Source organism: Notothenia rossii (genome assembly GCF_949606895.1).
Source record: "Notothenia rossii genome assembly, chromosome: 10".
NCBI lineage: Eukaryota > Metazoa > Chordata > Actinopteri > Perciformes > Nototheniidae > Notothenia > Notothenia rossii.
Window position 1 is genome coordinate 60558075 of NC_136908.1, and position 20392 is coordinate 60578466.

Sequence of the window (20392 nt, forward strand, 5' to 3'; positions counted from 1 at the left end):
GAGGTCTACTAGAATAGATTTATATTGTGCAATTTTCCAAACTCACATTGGTTTCTCATACAGCATCTCTGTATAGTATGTGTGTATTCACTCTCTCAGAGAATGTTTTATAAAATAGTACTATAGCCCTACTGACAAAACACATATTATCCTTTTAGCATGTATTCTCTAGGAATAAAACATAAGAACACTGAAGGTTATTCCAATACGAAAAACGTTACGGAGTAAATCATTTATTTCGTTCTCCCGCTTAAAACTAGACGAAACGCTGAATAATTGAAATGACGTCAGTCTTGAGCGTCCCCGCACAACATTGTATTATTATTTTAATGTTTTATTGTATTTTGTCTTTATTTTTATCTAGAGTGAATCCTGTTTTTAACTCTGACCTTGTTGCTGCTATAAACGCCTGAATTTCACCAAGGAGATAAATAAAGTTGCCTCTTATCTTATATGGCTAAAATATACCTGTTAATGTATGTCTACGTGTTTTTTGATAATAATAATAATAATAAAATCATGCAAGCAAGACAGGATTTAGTTAAATTGACTTATGGTCTAATAATTAGCAGTGTGTTTCTTTGCTTTTTTGTGAATATGAACAGGATCAACATGAGTTAATTAATTCAACCCATTGCCACTGAGGATTAGGAATAGCCTCTGACTCACTTATTCAATACGTGTCGAATGAAGTTAATGTTAAACCGTGTTATTATGTAATTCTTAAATGTATTTAAATCACTCCAAACTGTTGATTGTATTATTTTCATTGTGTTGTCAATCACCGCTCTGGTCCCGCCCACTTAACCTTATATCCTAGCAACGACTTTCTCCGCTCTCTTCTCATTGGTCGATTTCTGGACTTCCGCCATATTCAAAAAAGGTCACTTGTCTCCGCTGTTGTAGTAAATAAGTAGAATAGATGTATTGTTGTTACTCTGTTAAACCCATTCAGTAGCAGGTAGTACAAACTTTAACATGTCAAATGGGAGAAACCGGTGAAGCTCCAGAGAAACTAAAAAGACAACAAAGCTCCAGAAACTGGAGGAGGAAGTTTTCTGTTGATGAAGAAGAGTCTCCCGTCGAGAAAAACAGCAACACTCTGAGACGGTAAGTGCTTATTTAATCTTAAAAATCTCCAGTGATAAACCGAAAAACAAACCGCCATTGCCAAAAACAGTCTATTAGTCCGGTTACAGTTGAGCTAAAGGTGACTGGCTAGCATGCTAAAGTCTGACACATTGTGGCAGTACATTCAAGTTACTTAGCTGTGTATCGTCGTCATCGACTAAGGTTTTTAATGTCATAACTAACTAAGTGAGTATACGTTTTGTTTAACAACCTACCAAATAATCCACATCCATACGATGAGTTTTATGTAGTTTTAAACATTTTGCAGATGTTGTAGTTGCGCCACTAGGTGTCAGCAGTGCGCCACTAAATGAAGAGCTGGATGTAGCCAGTGTCTTTTTCTATTGTATTTAATTTCCTGTTGCTTGTAACACATTTGTTATAGTTAATTATCTCCACAAAAAATAATTGTATTATCTGTATTGGTTTATTTTCAGTCGTGTGTTTATAATTCACTTTTGAATTGATGTATTTCTGTGTTGTTTCTGTCTATATTAGCTGGTAACAATATATTGTTGTGTTAACTTAAGTCTATTTTCAAACGTGATTAGATAAACCACAGAAAAAAGCTTGTCTATAAAAATCCATACTTGCACAAAAATGGTTACTATACTCTATGTCACTGTGGGGAAAAAACCCTCCAATTTTAAGGAAAAATAAATTGGGTAACACTTTATTTTGATAGTCCATCTGTTGACACTCTATAAGTTGACATTCAGTAGCATGTCAACAGTGCATCAGTTGAAATTCAACAGCACCGTTCAAACAGACGAGTAACATGTTTTTTGCAACAGGTTATTAACCACTGTTCAACCATACTATCTGTAGACTGTAGATTTTGAGTTGTTGATTGTCAATTTAGAACATGCTGACACAAATCTACAGATAGTAAGGTTGAATAGCGGTTAATAACCTGTTGCAAAAAAACATGTTGACAGACATTTTTTGTAAAATCCATAGATCAACACTTGAGATGTACCTTATATTCTACTGGCAGTTAGTTGAATGCATGTTACTTGTCTGTTGAAACAGTGTTGTTGAATGTCAACTGATGACTTATAGGGGGAGGCTGTGGCTCAGTGGGTAGTGTGCTGGACTTTGAATCAGGGGATAGCAAGTTTGAGTCCCAGTGCAGTCAGCAAGCTGTTGTGTCCCTGGGCAAGACACTTGATAAATGCGTCTAACAAATGACATGTAATGTAATGTAATGTAATAGTGTCAACAGATGGACTATCAAAATAAAGTGTTACCATAAATCGTACGAATAACTGCAACTTTGGAAGTTATCCACTTAGTCTGATTCCAGTTTTTATCAACTGAAGCTCAGTTGAAGGTTGCATTTAGGCACAAAACCATGGATTTGACCCCAATCTCTACCACCTATTCCCATGTAAAATCCCTAAAAAAATATTTACAACAATGCCAGTTTGTTATGGTTGAACTTTCCTTATTTGAACAGTAACAATTGTTGCTCTGCAGTGGGTTTTTTTAACCCTATCTCTCTATGTAGTTTTTGAGATTCTGCATCCAGGCAACCCAAACACTTGTCTCTTTCATTTATTCAATCTATTGCCCACAAATGTGACCAGTACTTGAAAGGTGCTCATTTGAATCAGTGAAATTAGATTATCTTGTGAGTTCTCAGACTGGCGGCCAACTTCAATAACAGTAATCAGTATGCTTTGTAAACCCCTGCCATAGTTTACATTGGAATCTTTTCAAAGGCTTTCCATGTTGTGTGCCAGCCCTGCCCAGTGCTAACCGACTCTGCAGACAAACATGGAAAAACATCACCCAATAGTTGACCTCTGGAACAATGTTTACGGAAAAAAACATCGGCTTTGACTGCAGAGAAAATATTTCCAAAGTGACATTTGCATTTCGTTCTACACTGGCAGGGGGATTTTTTATTATTATTATTAGCTTGTTAAAGGCAGCAATGCAGAATTCTACAGAAATAACCACTCAAAACTTGTGAACTCCACATTATAAGTTCATTGTGCTTGTAAATCATCAGAAAAGCACATTGAATGCTGGGACACTGTGTTTTTTAGGGTGGGTTTTGGCCTCATTAAAAAATCAAATATGTTTTTAACTTCATAGAACACTTAATAAAACATGTAAGTGAGGTCTTACCGCCATACAAATCATGATATTAACTGAGTGTTCTTGCGCGTGCCTTCTTAATACCAGTACAAAATGACATATGGGGTCAAACTGTCAGTTTTAGAATGTTCTAGCAAAATGGCTACTAGCATGCTAACCCCCTAGCTTATTAGCAACACTTCCCTCAACATACTGAACCAGGTAAAGTGTCAAAAGGCCGTTGTCCCCTGGGTTGGTACAGTGATGAATATTCAGAGACAATTCATTCACGTCATTAACGCGTTAGACAGACTATCAGCTTTCAGAGTAGATCATATCATGGGTAACGGGATAGTCTTCATCCGCTGAGTCACGTTGTGAGGACAAATGTTTTTATGAGCTGATCATTTTCTCAGAGGTCTTCCTTACATGAGCTTCATCGCTGCATAGTTTCACAGAAGCAGGGACACACAGTTCTCATTAAAAGCATTTTAGTAATGTGAAGATGGAGGATACCAAATAGCAATCGGAGTATAAGTTATTGACCGACCTAAAGCTTTGAAGTGTTCTCTGCTTGCTGCGTATGCATCAAATCACTGAGCGGGCTGTGTTGTGTAACTGCTGTCACATTGCTGGAATTCTTTAATGGTCAAACCGGTTGAAGATACCTTTTTGGGGAAGGATTCACATTATGCATGGATAAAAAAAGGCCAATCTGTACTCAAATCAAATGTAACAGGGGGTCCGCGGGTTCTTAAAAAGTATTAAAAGTTGATAAATCAATTTAGCGAAAATGAAGGCTATTAAAAAGTATTAAACGGCATTTTCCAAGGTATTACATTTTGTAGCTTGTTTTCAATAAGTATATAAATGGTCCAAAGAGGTTGTATTCTACAGTGTTTATGGCATCCCGTTGGATTTGACGTCATCTGAACAGGACATGCACGCTCACTGCTTGATAGCACGCGAAGGTCCGTTTACGCCGGTTGCTAAGCAACATCGTTATGGGGAAATGCAAGTCTGCGTCCAAATGGTTGGAAGATAAGGAGGAAGGACAATCAATACTGTATATAGTCAGTGTGAGGTAAAGTGTGTCGCCAAGGTAACCGGTTAAAACTCCAAGTGACCATGAGGTCTTAAAATGTATGGAAAGGGTCTTAAAAAAGGTCTTAAGAGGTTTTACATCTGACTTCAGGATTCCTGCATATACCCTGAGTAACCTGCTTCATTTTCTCCCACTACGCAATGCAATGTAATCAAGCACTGCATTAGGCCTATAGACACTGCTAAATATCTACTGGGGTAAAATCATGTCTTAGACAGTTTTGACGTGTGATAAGCATTTCATTTCAGGTTTTTCTAGATCATATTTCATTGCCTCGGCTCTGAGCTCATCAACGCTTGGTGACTTCCCAACACTCTTGTTACATAAACCCTCGTCTGCTCGCTCTATAAATCGTTGCGATAGAGCAGTGAGGAGTCACTGAGCGGAAGACCAGTTTAGATGAATCGCTGCGGGTTCTCATCTCCTGTGGGATTCCCAGGAAGGGCTGAGAAATTACAAAATGTGTGTGTGTGTGTGTGTGTGTGTTGATGCTTGTCATTTTTGCAGCCATGAGGCACAATGACTGCTCTGCAGAAGCCTCAGCTTTCCCATCAGCCAAACCCTAAAGTTACTGTCACTATATTACAATAACTCTTGAATAGCAACACCCAGTTATTGAGACATCCTAACTCCTCCTGTGTAAGATAGATAGATAGATAGATTACTTAATTTATACCGTAAGTTTTTTGTCTTGTGCAAGAAGTACATAAATGTCTTAGAAATAGAATAAAATACGAATAAAATAAACATTCAAAGCAAATATCAACATTATCACAGTATAAAATACATATTCAGAGGGGTATCTACACACTGTCCAATATACCGATCTACTTAAAGGACAGAAACATACAGTATACACATAGTCTATAAACACTTATGCAACAGTAGCTTGTGAGGTAATGTAATAAAAACAATAGTACAGTATGTGCAAGGTGTTCTTGATTATACGCTGTGTCAGCTGATTTCCGGACGATAGGATGATTTCAATAAAAGTTATTACACAAGTGCTATTAGCAAAGAAGGGGCCAACCTTGAAACTGAATTTATTTCCCAACCCCATCCATCGCCTCCTGCAAGTTTTAAAGAGGCCCTATTATTCTTTTGGGGGTTTTCCCTTTCCTGTAGTGTAGGTTTGTGTGCATGTAAATGGTCTGCAAAGGGTGAAATTCTCCAAGTTTCTACCGCCTGCATTGGACTCCTGAACATATTGACACACTTGCGCTTCTATTGGCTCACATTGTACGTTATAGGCTAAGGGGCGGGACATCTCTAAGTGGTTGACCAATCACATCAGAGCCGGTCAGCATAACCATATTTTAACCATAAAATAAAGAACTTTTTGAACATTAAAGCATGGAAACATAAAATGGAGGCACACAATACAAATATGAACGTCAAAATAAGCAGAATATGGCTTATACTAACTTTTCAAATGTCCAAATTGAAGACACTTAGAGGACATACTGCTCTGTAAGAGATAATATAGGAATGTGTTGTGTTGCAGCAGCATAAAAGCATAGCAACATTAAAAAGACTAGAATTAAACAAGAAAGTAGAAAATATACATGTTGAATTTACAAATTAACAATAACAAAATATAAAGCAAGTTATTATATATACATAAGTACAGGAGTGTCAAGTGAACTTAGCACCATGACAGTTAACTCTGATCACCACCTGTAGTGACCTTTGACCCCTGACCTGTCTGCAGGACACCCAAGGAGTCATTTCCCAAATCTCTTTCTGCTATTTCTGCTATTCCACGACACATGCTGCTTATTTAAAACATCCTACAGTAGCATGCGTTTCCAGCATGGGTGGTCCCGACAGGAACTCTCAACCTGACTGAGTTCATTAGTGCGTTCAGCGCCACTTAGCTCCGCAGGACCTGTTTGCTCCTTTGTTCTCTTTTATTGGCCCTTTAGTCAAACATGCCTGATGTCGTTTAGTTTAATAGGCTACAGTGGTTTTAACACTTTTGATTTGTGGTTCTTTATTACTGGGGTTTCTCACTAAGCTTAACAGAGATCACTGTTTGTCGAATATAGCCATTTTGGATGTTCACAGTTAATCCAGCTTCCTGTTTCTGTCACACACTGCTGTGCCGCATGTCCAATAGCAACTGCAAGGTGTATAATGCAAGTTCATTATCTTAAATGATTATATTAAGGCCTTTCACTAAGGGAAATTATTTGTATTAAGAGTTATCCACAGGCTTGTGTATTTCTTGCACAGACTGATGACCTCCGGCTACCATTATCATAGCACCAGATTCAGTAGAGGAACTTATTGCAGAAGTCTGTCTGTATTTTCCTGCACACATCTATTGATGGGACTTGTTGTATTCAAACAGCTTGATTCTACATCTAAATGCCTATATTGGGCCTTTCTTAGTGTAGCATTCCTACCAATTCAATTCAAGTTCATTTCTAAACACAGACATTATTTGACCAAAATGTCTCCCATTTCTCCGGTTCATTCAAATCTTCACAGACACATTGATCTGCACTAATTGTTATAAGCGTTATAATAGGAATATTACAAATGATAATTAGATCTGTAGTAATTAGTAGACTAAGACGAGCGCAGCTGCCTGTGGTGCTGACTATAGAGGGACAGTTGTCTGTGTCACTGGACCGAGGCCAACTGGAGCGACAGCAGTAGCGCTGCACTAGAACTGGAATGACTCAGCCTTACGAGCAGCACTTGTTGAAAACACACACACACACACACACACACACACACACACACACACACACACACACACACACACACACACACACACACACACACACACACACACACACACACACACACACACACACACACACACACACAGAACAAGTGTTTCTGAGCAGCTCTGCATTCTCCGCATGCTGGAGCCTTTTTAGGTCGCGCCTGCTAAGACCCCCACGACGTCGTATATCTTCAATATTATCTTCAACTGTTCTGACAGCATTTATAATAATGTGAAGGATTTGGTTTTGAATACCGAGCAACACGGGAGGCTTTGATTCATCAGGATGTCATGTCGGCTGAGTGTGATGCACTAATGTTGAGTTCAGTCTAACAAACTCTACACGGTCTTTAATATTTTTGACTTTTTGGTGCGTTTTCGTAGGATTCAAGTGCGTATGCATGATTAGGAATGAAGTAGGGATATGCTGTCAGTCTTTAGAAAGATCAATGCGTCATCAATGAAGAACCATCATGATCAAATCTTTTAACCCTCATGTTGTGTTAGGGTCTCCCGTGACCCGTTTCAAGTTCAAATTATATAATAACTATGCTCTCGTGTTTTTTATCGGAACAAGGCTTCATGATATCCTCCACAACAGATATATGAACACTACAAAATTGATTTTGACAATTTTAGCCGAGTCTGAAGGTCTCTAAAAAAAAAAGTGTATAATTTGGTGTTGGGGTCTGGGGAGACCCAGCAGAATAGTTTTGGATCACTCGGCGTCAAACTTGGCCCAATCAAGATTCATCTTTGACTTTAGACACCCCTCCCCCTTCATCCACAGTAACAATCATTTTTCACAACACACACCTGGTCTCCCCTCCCTCAGCCCCCCTCCACCTTTCTCAAAGAATATGTACACTAACACTTGAACCTGAACCTGAACACACACATGTGCAATATGTGGTGTAATGTGTTTTTGGGCCATCAAATACAATGACAACAGGATTGTGAATGCATTATAAGTTAGTTATGATGTAGTTAAAACAATATTGGATGACAGCCATTTTTTTATGTGTGTTTTGGACTGAGATAAATCATGGGTCAAAATTGACCCGCGAACACCATGAACGGTAACAGCTTTCAAACACAACACAAGGGTTAAACATGATAGTCATCGTTCTGCAGAATCTGTGATGAGGCTTTCTGAGTTTCATAACCTTCCCAGTTGCTTCGCCTTTTTTTACGGCTGTGAAAAAACATGATCATGCGTCAATAGAATTCCAAATTATTTTTGCCACACGACAGATCTTAAGCTTTAATGTTGTTCTGCTTCCAATCACTGAGCTGGATGTGTTGTCTAATTTTCATCCAGTGGGGCCTATAATCCGGAAAAGCTCTGTTGTAACACTTTAATAATCACAAAGGTTTTAGAAAAAACAGTTTGACATGAGAGGCATTCACAGTATGTGGGCTGCTCCAGGGGGGGTGTTTTAAATTTGGGAAAATTCCACTGTGGAATCCAAAGGCAAAGCTGTCCCATTCCAGAAAGTCCCGACAAAAAGAGACATTTGGTAGAGGACTCCTCCTTTAAATCTCCCAGGGGTCATAGCTCAAAGAACAACTTGGAAGGGGCTTTTGTTGAGGTAGTGAATTGGGGTCAAGTTTCCTGACAGAGAGGATCATTGTCAGCAGGGGTTTTCAAAGTGTGGGTAGGTGAGCCTCCCCTCAGAGAACATAAGAACAGCCGCGCCCCCCCTCCCAATTATTATTGCTGTTATTATTATTATTATTATTATTATTATTGTTGTTGTTGCTATAATGCAGGGGTATTCAATTGCATTTCAAAGAGGTCCAGTAAGAGAAAATGTAATTTTAAATGTCTACCTTCCGCCATTTGAAATTACTCTCGTCTCTGTGTGTGTTTGAATCTATCGGGCTGACTGCACCGATTTGATTGGCTGAGTAGCGTCACCTCCTTAAAACATTAAACAATAACTTTTTAAAACCTTTTTATTTTCATGTTTTAAACATATTGTATAAAACTCCCCCACTACTTGGACTATTCCTTGCACCCCTCTAGAATAAGCCCGAATGGTCTCAACCATATTGCATCAGTAACGTGCACTTGTTATTATAACAAGATCGCAAGGACACTGGTAGCGATCGGAAAATTGAGTGTTGTTCAGTTTGTGTGTTGTGGAACATGCGTGTCCGTGCATGAAAATATACCACACACCCAATTACAATTGCATGTTCAATTCACTACCCTGGAAGTTAATACAGTTGTTAAAGTTGGAACAGCCTGTGGACAGCCGTTCTTCCTTGCATGTCAGTCGCCCACACCTTCTTACAGAGGACAGGCACATCTAGCTGCAGCACGACCCGTATATTTCCGCACGCCGTATTCTCAAGACATATTTTTTTTAACATTTTCAACATGGTGGATAAATCCTTATATGCTCCCGGCAACACACTGAACGTCAACTTTGCCTCCTTGTTACACTCACCCCTACTTTAGTGGGAACAATGAGTCTGCGTCTTTGATGCACACAGGAATAAACGCAGATCATCCTCTGGCTGCAGCCTTTACCGGTACTTGCTTTGATCAAAGTCAATGCGGAAAACCTGCACTCACACAGGTAGGTGGAGGTGAAGGGAATGAACACTTTTACAGCCTTTTTGGCGAGGTGGGGGAACTCGGTCTCCACAGACAGCCACAAGTGGGCAAGTGTAACTTTACTCGTCTTTTTCTCGTTCTTTTGTGTCACGCTGCGCCTCCCCTGAAGCTCTCTGGCGTCCCCCAGGGGAGGCGTGCCTCACACTTTGAAAACCGCTGAGCTACAGCATGCTGAGGCTGTGGTAGGTTATGAATGTTTTCTTAGGAAACCACGAGTCACAGTTCCCCTCTTATCACCCTACGGATGCTCACTAAGTCACCGGCTTTACTCACTCTTAGCTTGGGTCAGACTGGTCTCCACTGGGGGTTTAAATCAATCTTACGGTTGTTTCTGAGTCATGATGGTGGAGCTGGTGGTTTCAGACGGCGCCAACACTCCCCCCCAACACCAGTGAACATCGAGGGAGCAGACATTGAGATTGTGAAATCTTACAAATACCTGGGTGTTCATCTGAACAATAAACTGGACTGGACTGATCATTCTGCTGCTCTGTACAAGAAGGGACAGAGCAGACTCTTTCTGCTGGGGAGACTGAGGTCTTTCGGGGTGCAGGGGGCACTCCTTCAGACTTTCTTTGACTCTGTTGTGGCATCAGCCACTTTCTATGGTTTGGCCTGCTGGGGCAGCAGCATCTCGGCTGCTGACGGGAAGAGACTGAACAGACTGCAGTGTGAGAAAAAGTTTTTAGAGAGTACTTGTCCATGGACAAGTGAGTTTGGCAATTTACTTGTCCGAATACATTTTCACTTGTCCAGAATGGACACAAATTGGGGCCACTGGAATCTTCTTCTTCGCCATCGTATTTCACATTTTCCCACGGTTTTTACGACACCGCTCACGTGAGTGAGCGGTAAGATTTTACTGCATCACACATAGGGCTGGGTATCGTTTAGATTTTAACGATTCCGGTTCTGCTTTTCGATTCCAGTTATTTTCGGTTCTCGATTCCGGTTCTTTGAGAGGGTAAAAATAAGTCCCATGACAAACTGGGAGAAAAATATATTTATGAAAACATTAAGTCAAATCTGTATTCCTATTTACAAATCAGTTCATACTGTTACATTTATTACGGTTATTGAATACAATTATATAAACATAATCTCTGCATTGTTTTGTTAGTTCTAAGTGGTGCAGTTTAAGAATGTACAATTGGCCCAGTCTCCTCTGATGTTACACTGCAACCTGCCTGTGAGACAGAGTCCAACCACACAATCTGTGTGTCCAACACATGTCCTGCAACACACATGCTGCAACCTGCCTGTGAGACAGAGTCCAACCACACATGTCCAACACATAAGCCTAATAATAATAATAATAATAATACATTATATTTATAGCCTATAGGCCTAGCGCTTTTCTAAAACTCAAAGACGCTTACACATGTCCTGCAATACACATGCTGCAGCTGCCCAGCTGTTCACTGTTTGTAAAAGTAAATAGATAGTATTTTAATTTCAATAATTTCTATACCCTGCCTTATAAACAATACTGACATCCCTGTGCTCCTCCGAGTATGGGGGTCCGGGGATATGATTACAGCGCGAGGACACAGGGAGGCTGCTTCACTTCATAAAGGAAATGGCGGTCAATATTAACAACAAAGGAGCTAAAAGTCCTAATAACCTCCATTACGTGTTAGAGAAAGAACATAAGAAAGTTTGACAAAGATGAGGCTGTTAAACGGGCAGTGAATCCGCTGTGTGTAGAAAGAGAGAGAGAGAGAGAGAGAGAGAGAGAGACGCTGAGCTGCACCATGCAGCGATCAGCTGATCCGGAGCATAGAGAGAGAGCTGTGGTCCGCGGGGCTCGGCTTCGCCTCCTGTCCTCACAACTCTTATCAATCCCGGGAACGGACAATTGTTATTTGTTCCTACTCGGAACCGAGTTTTGCTTCCCAACCCTGCCACTGTGCTACACTTCCCGCCCCGCCCCTGCACAGAAAGCGGCGAGATGCATTTCATTAGGAATCGACAAACAGAACCGAAACTAACATTTCTAAACGAACAATGGCGGACACGTCCAATTTGCGAATGAGTTCTGCCTTTTGTAAACTGAATCTATCAATAATATAACAATAAATCCGGGCGAAAAACGTCACTTGTCCGCCGGACAAGTCAATTGAAAGATCTACTTGTCCGATATTGTAAATAACACGTCCCGGACGGTGGGACGTGTACTTTTTCGCACACTGGACTGGTAAGGAAGGCCAGCTCTGTCCTGGGGAGTCCTCTGGACACTGTGGAGGTGGTGGCAGACAGGATAATGGCAGCCAAGCTGTCCTCCCTGCTGGACAATGTGTCCCACCCCCTCCAGGACACCCTGTCCTCACTGTGCAGCTCCTTCAGCGACAGGCTGTTGCACCCCACCTGTCACACGGAGAGATACCGTAGGTCCTTCCTTCCTGCAGCGGTCAGACTTTACAACCAGCACTGCCCCTAGTAGACCCTCCTACACACACCACAACACAGACTTTAACACCCCTTGCTGCTAAATACAAACCAATTTTGTGCAATATGTGCAATATATATACATGCCGTTAATAACTGTGTAATTTATACCTGGCTGCTAAACCCTTGTTACTGTTAAAAAGTTTTTATCTTGTATTTTGTAGATTGTGTAACTTGCTGCTAAATACCGTCAAACTATGTGCAATATATACTTTATGTGCAATATATACTTTATATACATATGCCATCTTTAATAACTGTAATATATACCGGGCTGCTAAATCCTAAGAACTGCTACAGGATTTGTAGATTTGATTTGTAGATTTGATTTGTTTTTTATCTGTATTTTTGAAAATTATGTAACTTTTTTTAGTTTTTATCTTTTTTTAGCATATTGTTTATTACATTATAACTTAGTACTTTTTTAGCATATTGTTGTGTTGGTTGTTTATTATATTGTAACTTAGTACTTTAACACATTTCAGATATGCAACACTAAGCTGTCTGTGGCTCTTTCCTGTAACGCTGCACATTTCCCCTCTGTGGGACTAATAAAGGTATTCTGATTCTGATGATTATTCACAGTGGGTTTTTAGGGATTAACTTGAATTGGTTGTTACAGCACGCTGAACAGGCCCTGTAGATGTTGGTTTTTAAAGTGGAGGATGCATTGCAGTTCTTTTGTAATCTTGACCCTTCCCTATTGTTGTCATTCAGGTCACTTCGTAGAGGAAGCTCCTTCTCCTCCCTCACCCCTAGACCACGATGGGACTTCAGTCTGGTGAGTACAGCAGGGCTACGGACAAAATGTTATCTCAATTTCTTTTTGAACTTCATGTGTATTTATTTATTTATTTATAGATCAAATTTGCATTGAATTTTCCATTCAGAACAAAGAAACATTGGCGGTACATTGCATAAACAAATCCCTCTCCCCCATTGGTCCTGGCATTGACTTTAAAAGACATGGCATGGAAAAAGTAAAATAATAATAATAACAAAATAGAAAATGAGGTACATCAGCAATGGAAAAGAAAAAGTGTCCAATTCTTGGTAAACATTCAAATGAAATAGTCTCCATCTATTTATGTGTGTCCAGAAATGCTCCCAAGGTGTATCCTCAGCATTTTCAAAGCCTTTCATCCTAGTGAGCATAGCCTCATAGCATTAGCCCATTCCTCATTAACCCATTCCTTCATATGTCTATTCTCCAATGCCTCAATATAATCCTTGAAGCTGTAATCAAAGCAACCGTTATAACAGAGTTCATGTGTATTTATTCAAATGAATGGCGAGTTTTAAGAGTATTCTCCGTGCGAAATAACCCCAAAGAAACCAGATTGTTCATCATGCATCGTTGAGGGTTGAACAGTATTTACTACACTTCTTGTTTGCAATGTCACACAGTAATGTATCCGCTGTCTCAGATCTGTAACGACGAATAAGCAACATAGTAGGCTAGAGTTATTGGTTGTTCGGTTGTAGGCAGGATTATAGTCATGGGAAATAAATCTCCTAACTTTATCAGATCATATCATGCAACTTTTTTAAGATCGTTTTATCAGCCGTCCCTAATATAGGCCTCATATTCTCCGGTTTGCAGGTCATATGAGGCCACCTGCATAACAGGGAAATACAGTTTGGCAAGTTTATAACCAGAGAGGGCAAAAGTACACACATCCTTTACTCAAGTAGAAGTACAGATACTCGTGTTTAAAAATACTCTGGTAAAAGTAGAAGTACTGACCAAACTTCTTTACTTTGAAATGTACTTCAGTAAAAAGTACCCATAACTAGCAGCTGTTTTAAAAGAGTAACTGACCGGCAACATGACAAAGTTTTCATTGGCCCCTCTTCTTTAAGCCCGCGTCACACTGTCCCGAAATTGACACCAGATGGACACACGATAAAGGAAATGTTCAAATTCGGCTCTGATCGTAACAACATCGGGCCATTCGTGAGGGCATCTTAAGCCATCTTATGACCGCCGGTGGAGTTTCTCAGGCTCCGGCAGCAACTTGAGCGATGGCAAAATCTTTGGCATGCCAAAAAATTGGCGAAGGATCTTGCAAAGGTTCATTTTCGTGTTGAATTTGTGTGTCCATTTTGCCCTTCGTAAGGCCATCGTGAGAGCATCTTGTCCAATGGTGTCATCTTCGTCTTTACTTCGTGTGATCATCGGTGGCATCGGGCATTTTTCGCCTCACGAAGGAAACAAGAAGCTGCCCGATTGTCTCAGGAAGGCAACACGACTACGTGAAGCCCTCGCAATGCCGTCGTGTAGCCATCGTATTATAGTACAATTTGTGTTCTGTGAATCTGAAAAGGATATCACATTGTTTTTGTTACTTTCGTTGCAGTTGTATGTCTTAAATGTAATTTAGGTTAAAGGTGGGGTAGGTAAGTTTGAGAAACCGGCTCGAGATACACTTGTTGTTATATTCCATGGAATGCTCTTAAAATCCCGATAGCAATGAATATCTGAAGTGCTTTGACAAAAAATCCATAAAAAAATGTCATCTGAGCCGTAATGCTGTAAAAAGCACGACCAATCCTCTGAGCCGGCCCGGCTAAAATAACTGGATGGCCTACCTGCCTGTCAGCCTTCCATCTGTGCACAAACTTATCTCGTGCCCTCATTGGTCATGTGCGCGTTCGTGTGTGTTGGAGGAGGGGCTCTGTAAGGAAGTGGCAGATTTTTTCCGGCTGTGTATTTTCAAATTCTAGCGCACTCGAGCTGGTTTCTCCAAAATTACCTACCCCGCCTTTAACTTCCTGTTTTATTTAGGTGTTTTTTTTTTAAGGCGAATTTACGCTGTTGACAGAGAGTTGTTGTTGCTATGGAAACAACATGACGGAGTGTGTGTGGTTCGGGTGCCATCGTGTGGCCTTCTGTAGTCGTCGTACTTGCTTCGGCTGTTGACCAAGTTCGGGGCCATCTTCGTGCGAAATTCACAATTCCATATTCGTGTGTCCACCTGGTGTCAATTTTGGGACAGTGTGACGCCAGCCTTAGAGAAGACCAGGAAATGAAGGATACACGGATCGTGTTCAAATCAATAGGCACGCAATGACTCTAAATAATAATGATCACGCCACCAAACACACATTCAGACTAAAGGAACCAGCCTGTTTGGGAAATGTGAGAAGTAGAAAGTACAGGTATTTGTGTTCAACATGTAAGAAGTACAAAGTACAGGTATTTGAGTTCAACATGTGAGAAGTAGAAAGTACAGGTATTTGTGTTCAACATGTAAGAAGTAGAAAGTACAGGTATTTGAGTTCAACATGTAAGAAGTAGAAAGTACAGGTATTTGTGTTCAACATGTAAGAAGTAGAAAGTACAGGTATTTGAGTTCAAAATGTAAGAAGTAGAAAGTACAGGTATTTGTGTTCAAAATGTGAGAAGTAGAAAGTACAGGTATTTGAGTTCAACATGTGAGAAGTAGAAAGTACAGGTATTTGAGTTCAACATGTAAGAAGTAGAAAGTACAGGTATTTGGGTTCAACATGTAAGAAGTAGAAAGTACAGGTATTTGAGTTCAACATGTAAGAAGTAGAAAGTACAGGTATTTGGGTTCAACATGTAAGAAGTGAAAGTAAAAAGCTAAACATGTGGGGTAAAGTACTGAAGCCAGAAACATGTACTTAAGTACAGTAACAAAGTATTTGTACTCCACTACCTCCCACCTCTGTTTATAACTAATATAAACAACCTAGAGCAGAGTGGTGAGTGTCATTACTGGAACATGTGCAGGGAGGTCCGTAGCAAAGGGTGCCAAGAAGCAGGAGAATGACCTACCTTTAATGACTTTATACAGAATATACAGATGTTTGCATTCTGTAAACACATTCAACATCTGCACATTTCTCCGAGCTGGCTCACTTCTGTCCCGTAATGCAAAACTGGGACTGCACTTGAGCAACGATTCCCGACACCATGTTGTGTGTTTTGGTTTTAAATTTCCCCTCTGAGTTTTCATCTTGGAATTGGTAGCACTGGTCTTTGTCACAGCGATGGAGGGGGAAACATTGTTGGCTCGGAGCCACCGTAAACCAGTAAAGCATCCCGACTGGAGGACAAATATCTTATTTACTTTACCGTCCTTACTCATATATCAAGCATTTTGTGCAGTACAAAAGTTCCTTATATTGCCAATCCCTGGGCTTCATCTGGCACCTCTTTTGTTTTTGCCGTTTGTTTAAGTCATTAGGTCGAACAGTTATCCAAAAAAACATCTTTTGGGGTGAAAGTGGGGGTTTCAAAGCGGCAAAACTCAGTGATTGATAGCTGAAAATGTAAATAAGAAAAGATACTTAACAAGATGTAGTGTACACTTAAAGTCCCTTTTAAACATATTTTCTAAATCAACATTACTGTAAGCGAGGGTGGTAACATGTTTTTTGTCCATAAAAGTTTTATCAAAAACAAACTATATCATAATTTGACATCCTGATGAAGATGCCTGGAAGCTTCAAATCCCGAGACTTCAAAAAAGTCCTTATTTTACATGTTCAGGTTCATTTAGTTTATTGTGAATTGAATTTCTATATATGTTTATAATCTTTACAAGTTAGTCAGCCATTGTTTAAGAGGCATGTGAGCACCAATATACGTTAGCATTGTCTGGTTCTTCTTCTGACTGTAACAGCAATATTTACATGTGCAACAGATGTTAAAAATGTAGCTTGTTTTGCTCACCATATTTCGTCCCACCAATAGCAACTATAGGCAAGGCAAGTTTATTAATATAGCACCTTTCAACACAAGGCAATTCAAGGTGCTTTACAAAAATAATAAAAAGTGACAGTGCAGTTTCAGATTTGAATAGTGAGCTGTGTACGCTTGTATGGCACATACGTCCCGAGCAGTACACAGAGAAACCCAGCCAGGACAGAGTCCCCAGACACTGATTCCCTGGGGTTACTAGCCCCAAATGTTCATTAACCAAAAATGAAACACAACCGCTCAGTTTCAATTAAAAGCAGCGGCAAAAAGAAAAAAACTATCGGCAAAGAATTGGATGCAACTTGGAGACCAATACTGCCAAGCCCTGCGTTATACTGTCACCATGTACAGCCTGAGAAGTAATGTGTCTGAGGAGCAATTCAAGATTTGTGTGACTGTAGAACTATTTGAGATTTATAGACTGTCTGTGACATTTCAAGTTATTATGAAATATAACCGTGTTGTTGCAAATGCAGCACTAATTCAAGAGTTATCGTCCTGTGGAGAAAACTATACATCCAAACTCTGTCTTTTTTTTTAACTATAAGGGCTGCTTACGTTCTGGATCTACAGCCCTCTTTTCGACATTAAATCACCAGCCTTGATCCTCTGGTTTGGAGTGCCAACAGTGGAGGGAAATCTATAAAGTTTTACATTCCTGGCCAGCTTTCGCCTTTGGCAGCGTACTATAGCTCCATCTAATACCTCACTTGTAGCTCCTTCACGGCCTGTTCGTGTAGCCGGAGAACAAACGCTGGATAAAGGAAATCCAGGCTGCTCTGATTCCCCTGCCAGAGGAACATAATGGCCTACAAAGTGCTGCTGTCTGTAATAGACTGGCTTGCTTGTGGTTTACAGTCAGCCTTAAACGAGACGAGCTGATTAGAAACATGAAAAGAGCGAGGCGATTAGACGGCATGACGAGTGTGGAGGCATGCCGGGGTTTACAGCTGCCTGAAACACGATCCATGGAGAAATAAAAGCAGGGTTAGAGGGAGAGGAGGCCAAGCACTCTTTATCTCGTGCCAGCCTGCTGCCTTTGATTCGCTAACATGGTACGCTTAGATCATCCACTATAGCCATGTGGAGCTTGTTAGCTCACCCTCAAATACTCAAGTACGGTACTTAGGTAACATTTTGAGGGAATTGTTTGCTGCTTTGTATTTCTACTCCTCTGCAGTTCAGAGGTACATGGTGTACTTCTACTCCACTACATGTATTTAGTACCTTTAGTTACTTCACAGATGTGGATGAATGATGTGAAATCTAATCAAGTGTTAAATCAGACTTTAGTTCCACCTGGAGTAAATCCACCAGCTACCCTGCAGTATACAAAGTCATTCAAACTAGCTGCACCTTTACCAGCTTTGAGAACACTTTCATGATCAATCATTATAAAAAATATCATATCTATTATTCTGAAATGGACCAATCTGCACAACGACTACTTTTACTGTCGGTACTTTCACTATATTTTGATGAGAATACTTTTCTACTTTCACTTGAGGAACATTTTGAATGCAGGACTTTTACTGTAACAGAGTATTCCTACACTCTGGTACTTCTACTTTTACTCAAGTACAAGATCTGAGTACTTCTACTTTTACTTAAGTACAAGATCTGAGTACTTCTACTTTTACTCAAGAACGAGACCTGAGTACTTCTACTTTTACTCAAGAACGAGACCTGAGTACTTCTACTTTTACTCAAGTACAAGATCTGAGTAATTCTACTTTTACTTAAGTACAAGATCTGAGTACTTATACTTTTACTCAAGCACAAGACTTGAGTACTTCTACTTTTACTCAAGTACAAGATCTGAGTACTTCTACTTTTACTCAAGTACAAGATCTGAGTACTTCTACTTTTACTCAAGTACAAGATCTGAGTACTTCTACTTTTACTCAAGTACAAGATCTGAGTACTTCTACTTTACTCAAGTACAAGATCTGAGTATTTCTACTTTTACTCAAGTACAAGAGCTGAGTACTTCTACTTTTACTCAAGTACAAGACCTGAATACTTCTACTTTTACTCAAGTACAAGATCTGAGTACTTCTACTTTTACTCAAGTACAAGATCAGAGTACTTCTACTTTTACTCAAGAACAAGACCTGAGTACTTCTACTTTTACTCAAGAACGAGATCTGAGTACTTCTACTTTTACTCAAGAACGAGATCTGAGTACTTCTACTTTTACTCAAGAACAAGATCTGAGTACTTCTACTTTTACTCAAGTACAAGATCTGAGTACTTCTACTTTTACTCAAGTACAAGATCTGAGTACTTCTACTTTTACTCAAGTACAAGATCTGAGTACTTCTACCTTACTCAAGTACAAGATCTGAGTACTTCTACTTTTACTCAAGTACAAGATCAGAGTACTTCTACTTTTACTCTAGAACAAGATCAGAGTACTTCTACTTTTACTCAAGTTAGATCTGAGTACTTCTCCCACCTCTGCATAGGTCCTCGGTCTCTGTCTGTCAAGAATCGTCGCTAGGCATAAACGCAGCAGAACTAACATGTTTTCAAACTCCAACCCTGAAACCGGCCAACATGTTGCCCTTTCCCCCACTATGAAACAAGAACAACATCTGAGTACTTCTACTTTTACTAAAATACCAGATCTGAGTACTTCTCCCACCTCTGCTTTCAATTGACTCCCCCCAACCGTTTTATCTGTCACTTATAAATCTACCAAACGGCTTGAAATGAAACAATCCTGGAGGTGTCTTTTCATATCTCGACCCTGCCACTTTAGGCTTGAAGGATTTTGCCAACGCTTTGAATAAAGTTCAGCCAAGTCCTCGCCTTTGAAGTGGTTAGAGGGGTCTTTTTTTCTAGGCACAGGTGGGGGTGCATTAGCCTCGAGGCCAAACCTTGGAAAGAGGCAAGGCAAATTCCCCGGGCGCTTGTTGAATTCGCTCAGACTACATCAGGTACGAGGCTTCGGGGGGGCTTTCTGTCTCGGTAAGAATGTGAGTCAGGTTTCCAACTCAATGCCAAGGTGAAGCAGATCAAACCAGACTGCTTGTTTTGGGGAATGTGAAGGTAGTTTAGGGCCAGATTCAGTGTTTCTTTTACCATTTAAGCAACATGTTGAGGCGGAGGAGAGATGCCAGAGGGAAGAGTGGCCTGTCTGATGAGCAGCTTTTCATCACATGATTTAATACGACTGTCAGCTGCTGGAATCCCGCAAACTTTGATAATTATTGCGGCGAGACCATGCCCATATCCACAGCCGTTTATATTAAAATAAGACCGACTTCTTCAACCACCGACCGTCTGAAGATTCCTCAGCATTCCTCAGACGCCAGGATTTATATCAGCGATCCTTTGATATCACGTAATGCATCCAACGTCCGCTCAACAGCTGTATCATCCCTCTGCAGATATGCTTTGATCTAGCTTCGCAGCGTCTTCCGTTAATGCCTCTTAATAGTTGATTACGGTGTGTGTAAACTACATTTTTGCCGGTTTTGAATTGCTCTCTGTGATGTTATACAGGGTTTAACAAGGGGTCATAAA

The 20392-nt window shown here is 40.2% G+C and overlaps 1 protein-coding gene across 1 annotated transcript in view; it reads left to right on the forward strand.

The window, feature by feature from the left end:
- Positions 1 to 871: 871 nt before the first annotated feature.
- Positions 872 to 20392, forward strand: part of net1 (neuroepithelial cell transforming 1) — a 43419-nt gene continuing 23898 nt past the window's right edge. The window contains exons 1-2 of the mRNA XM_079655211.1: positions 872 to 1110; positions 12850 to 12913. Of these exons, the coding sequence (XP_079511337.1) occupies positions 986 to 1110; positions 12850 to 12913 (189 nt within the window). The 5' untranslated portion in view covers positions 872 to 985. The remainder of the gene's footprint in view (positions 1111 to 12849; positions 12914 to 20392) is intronic.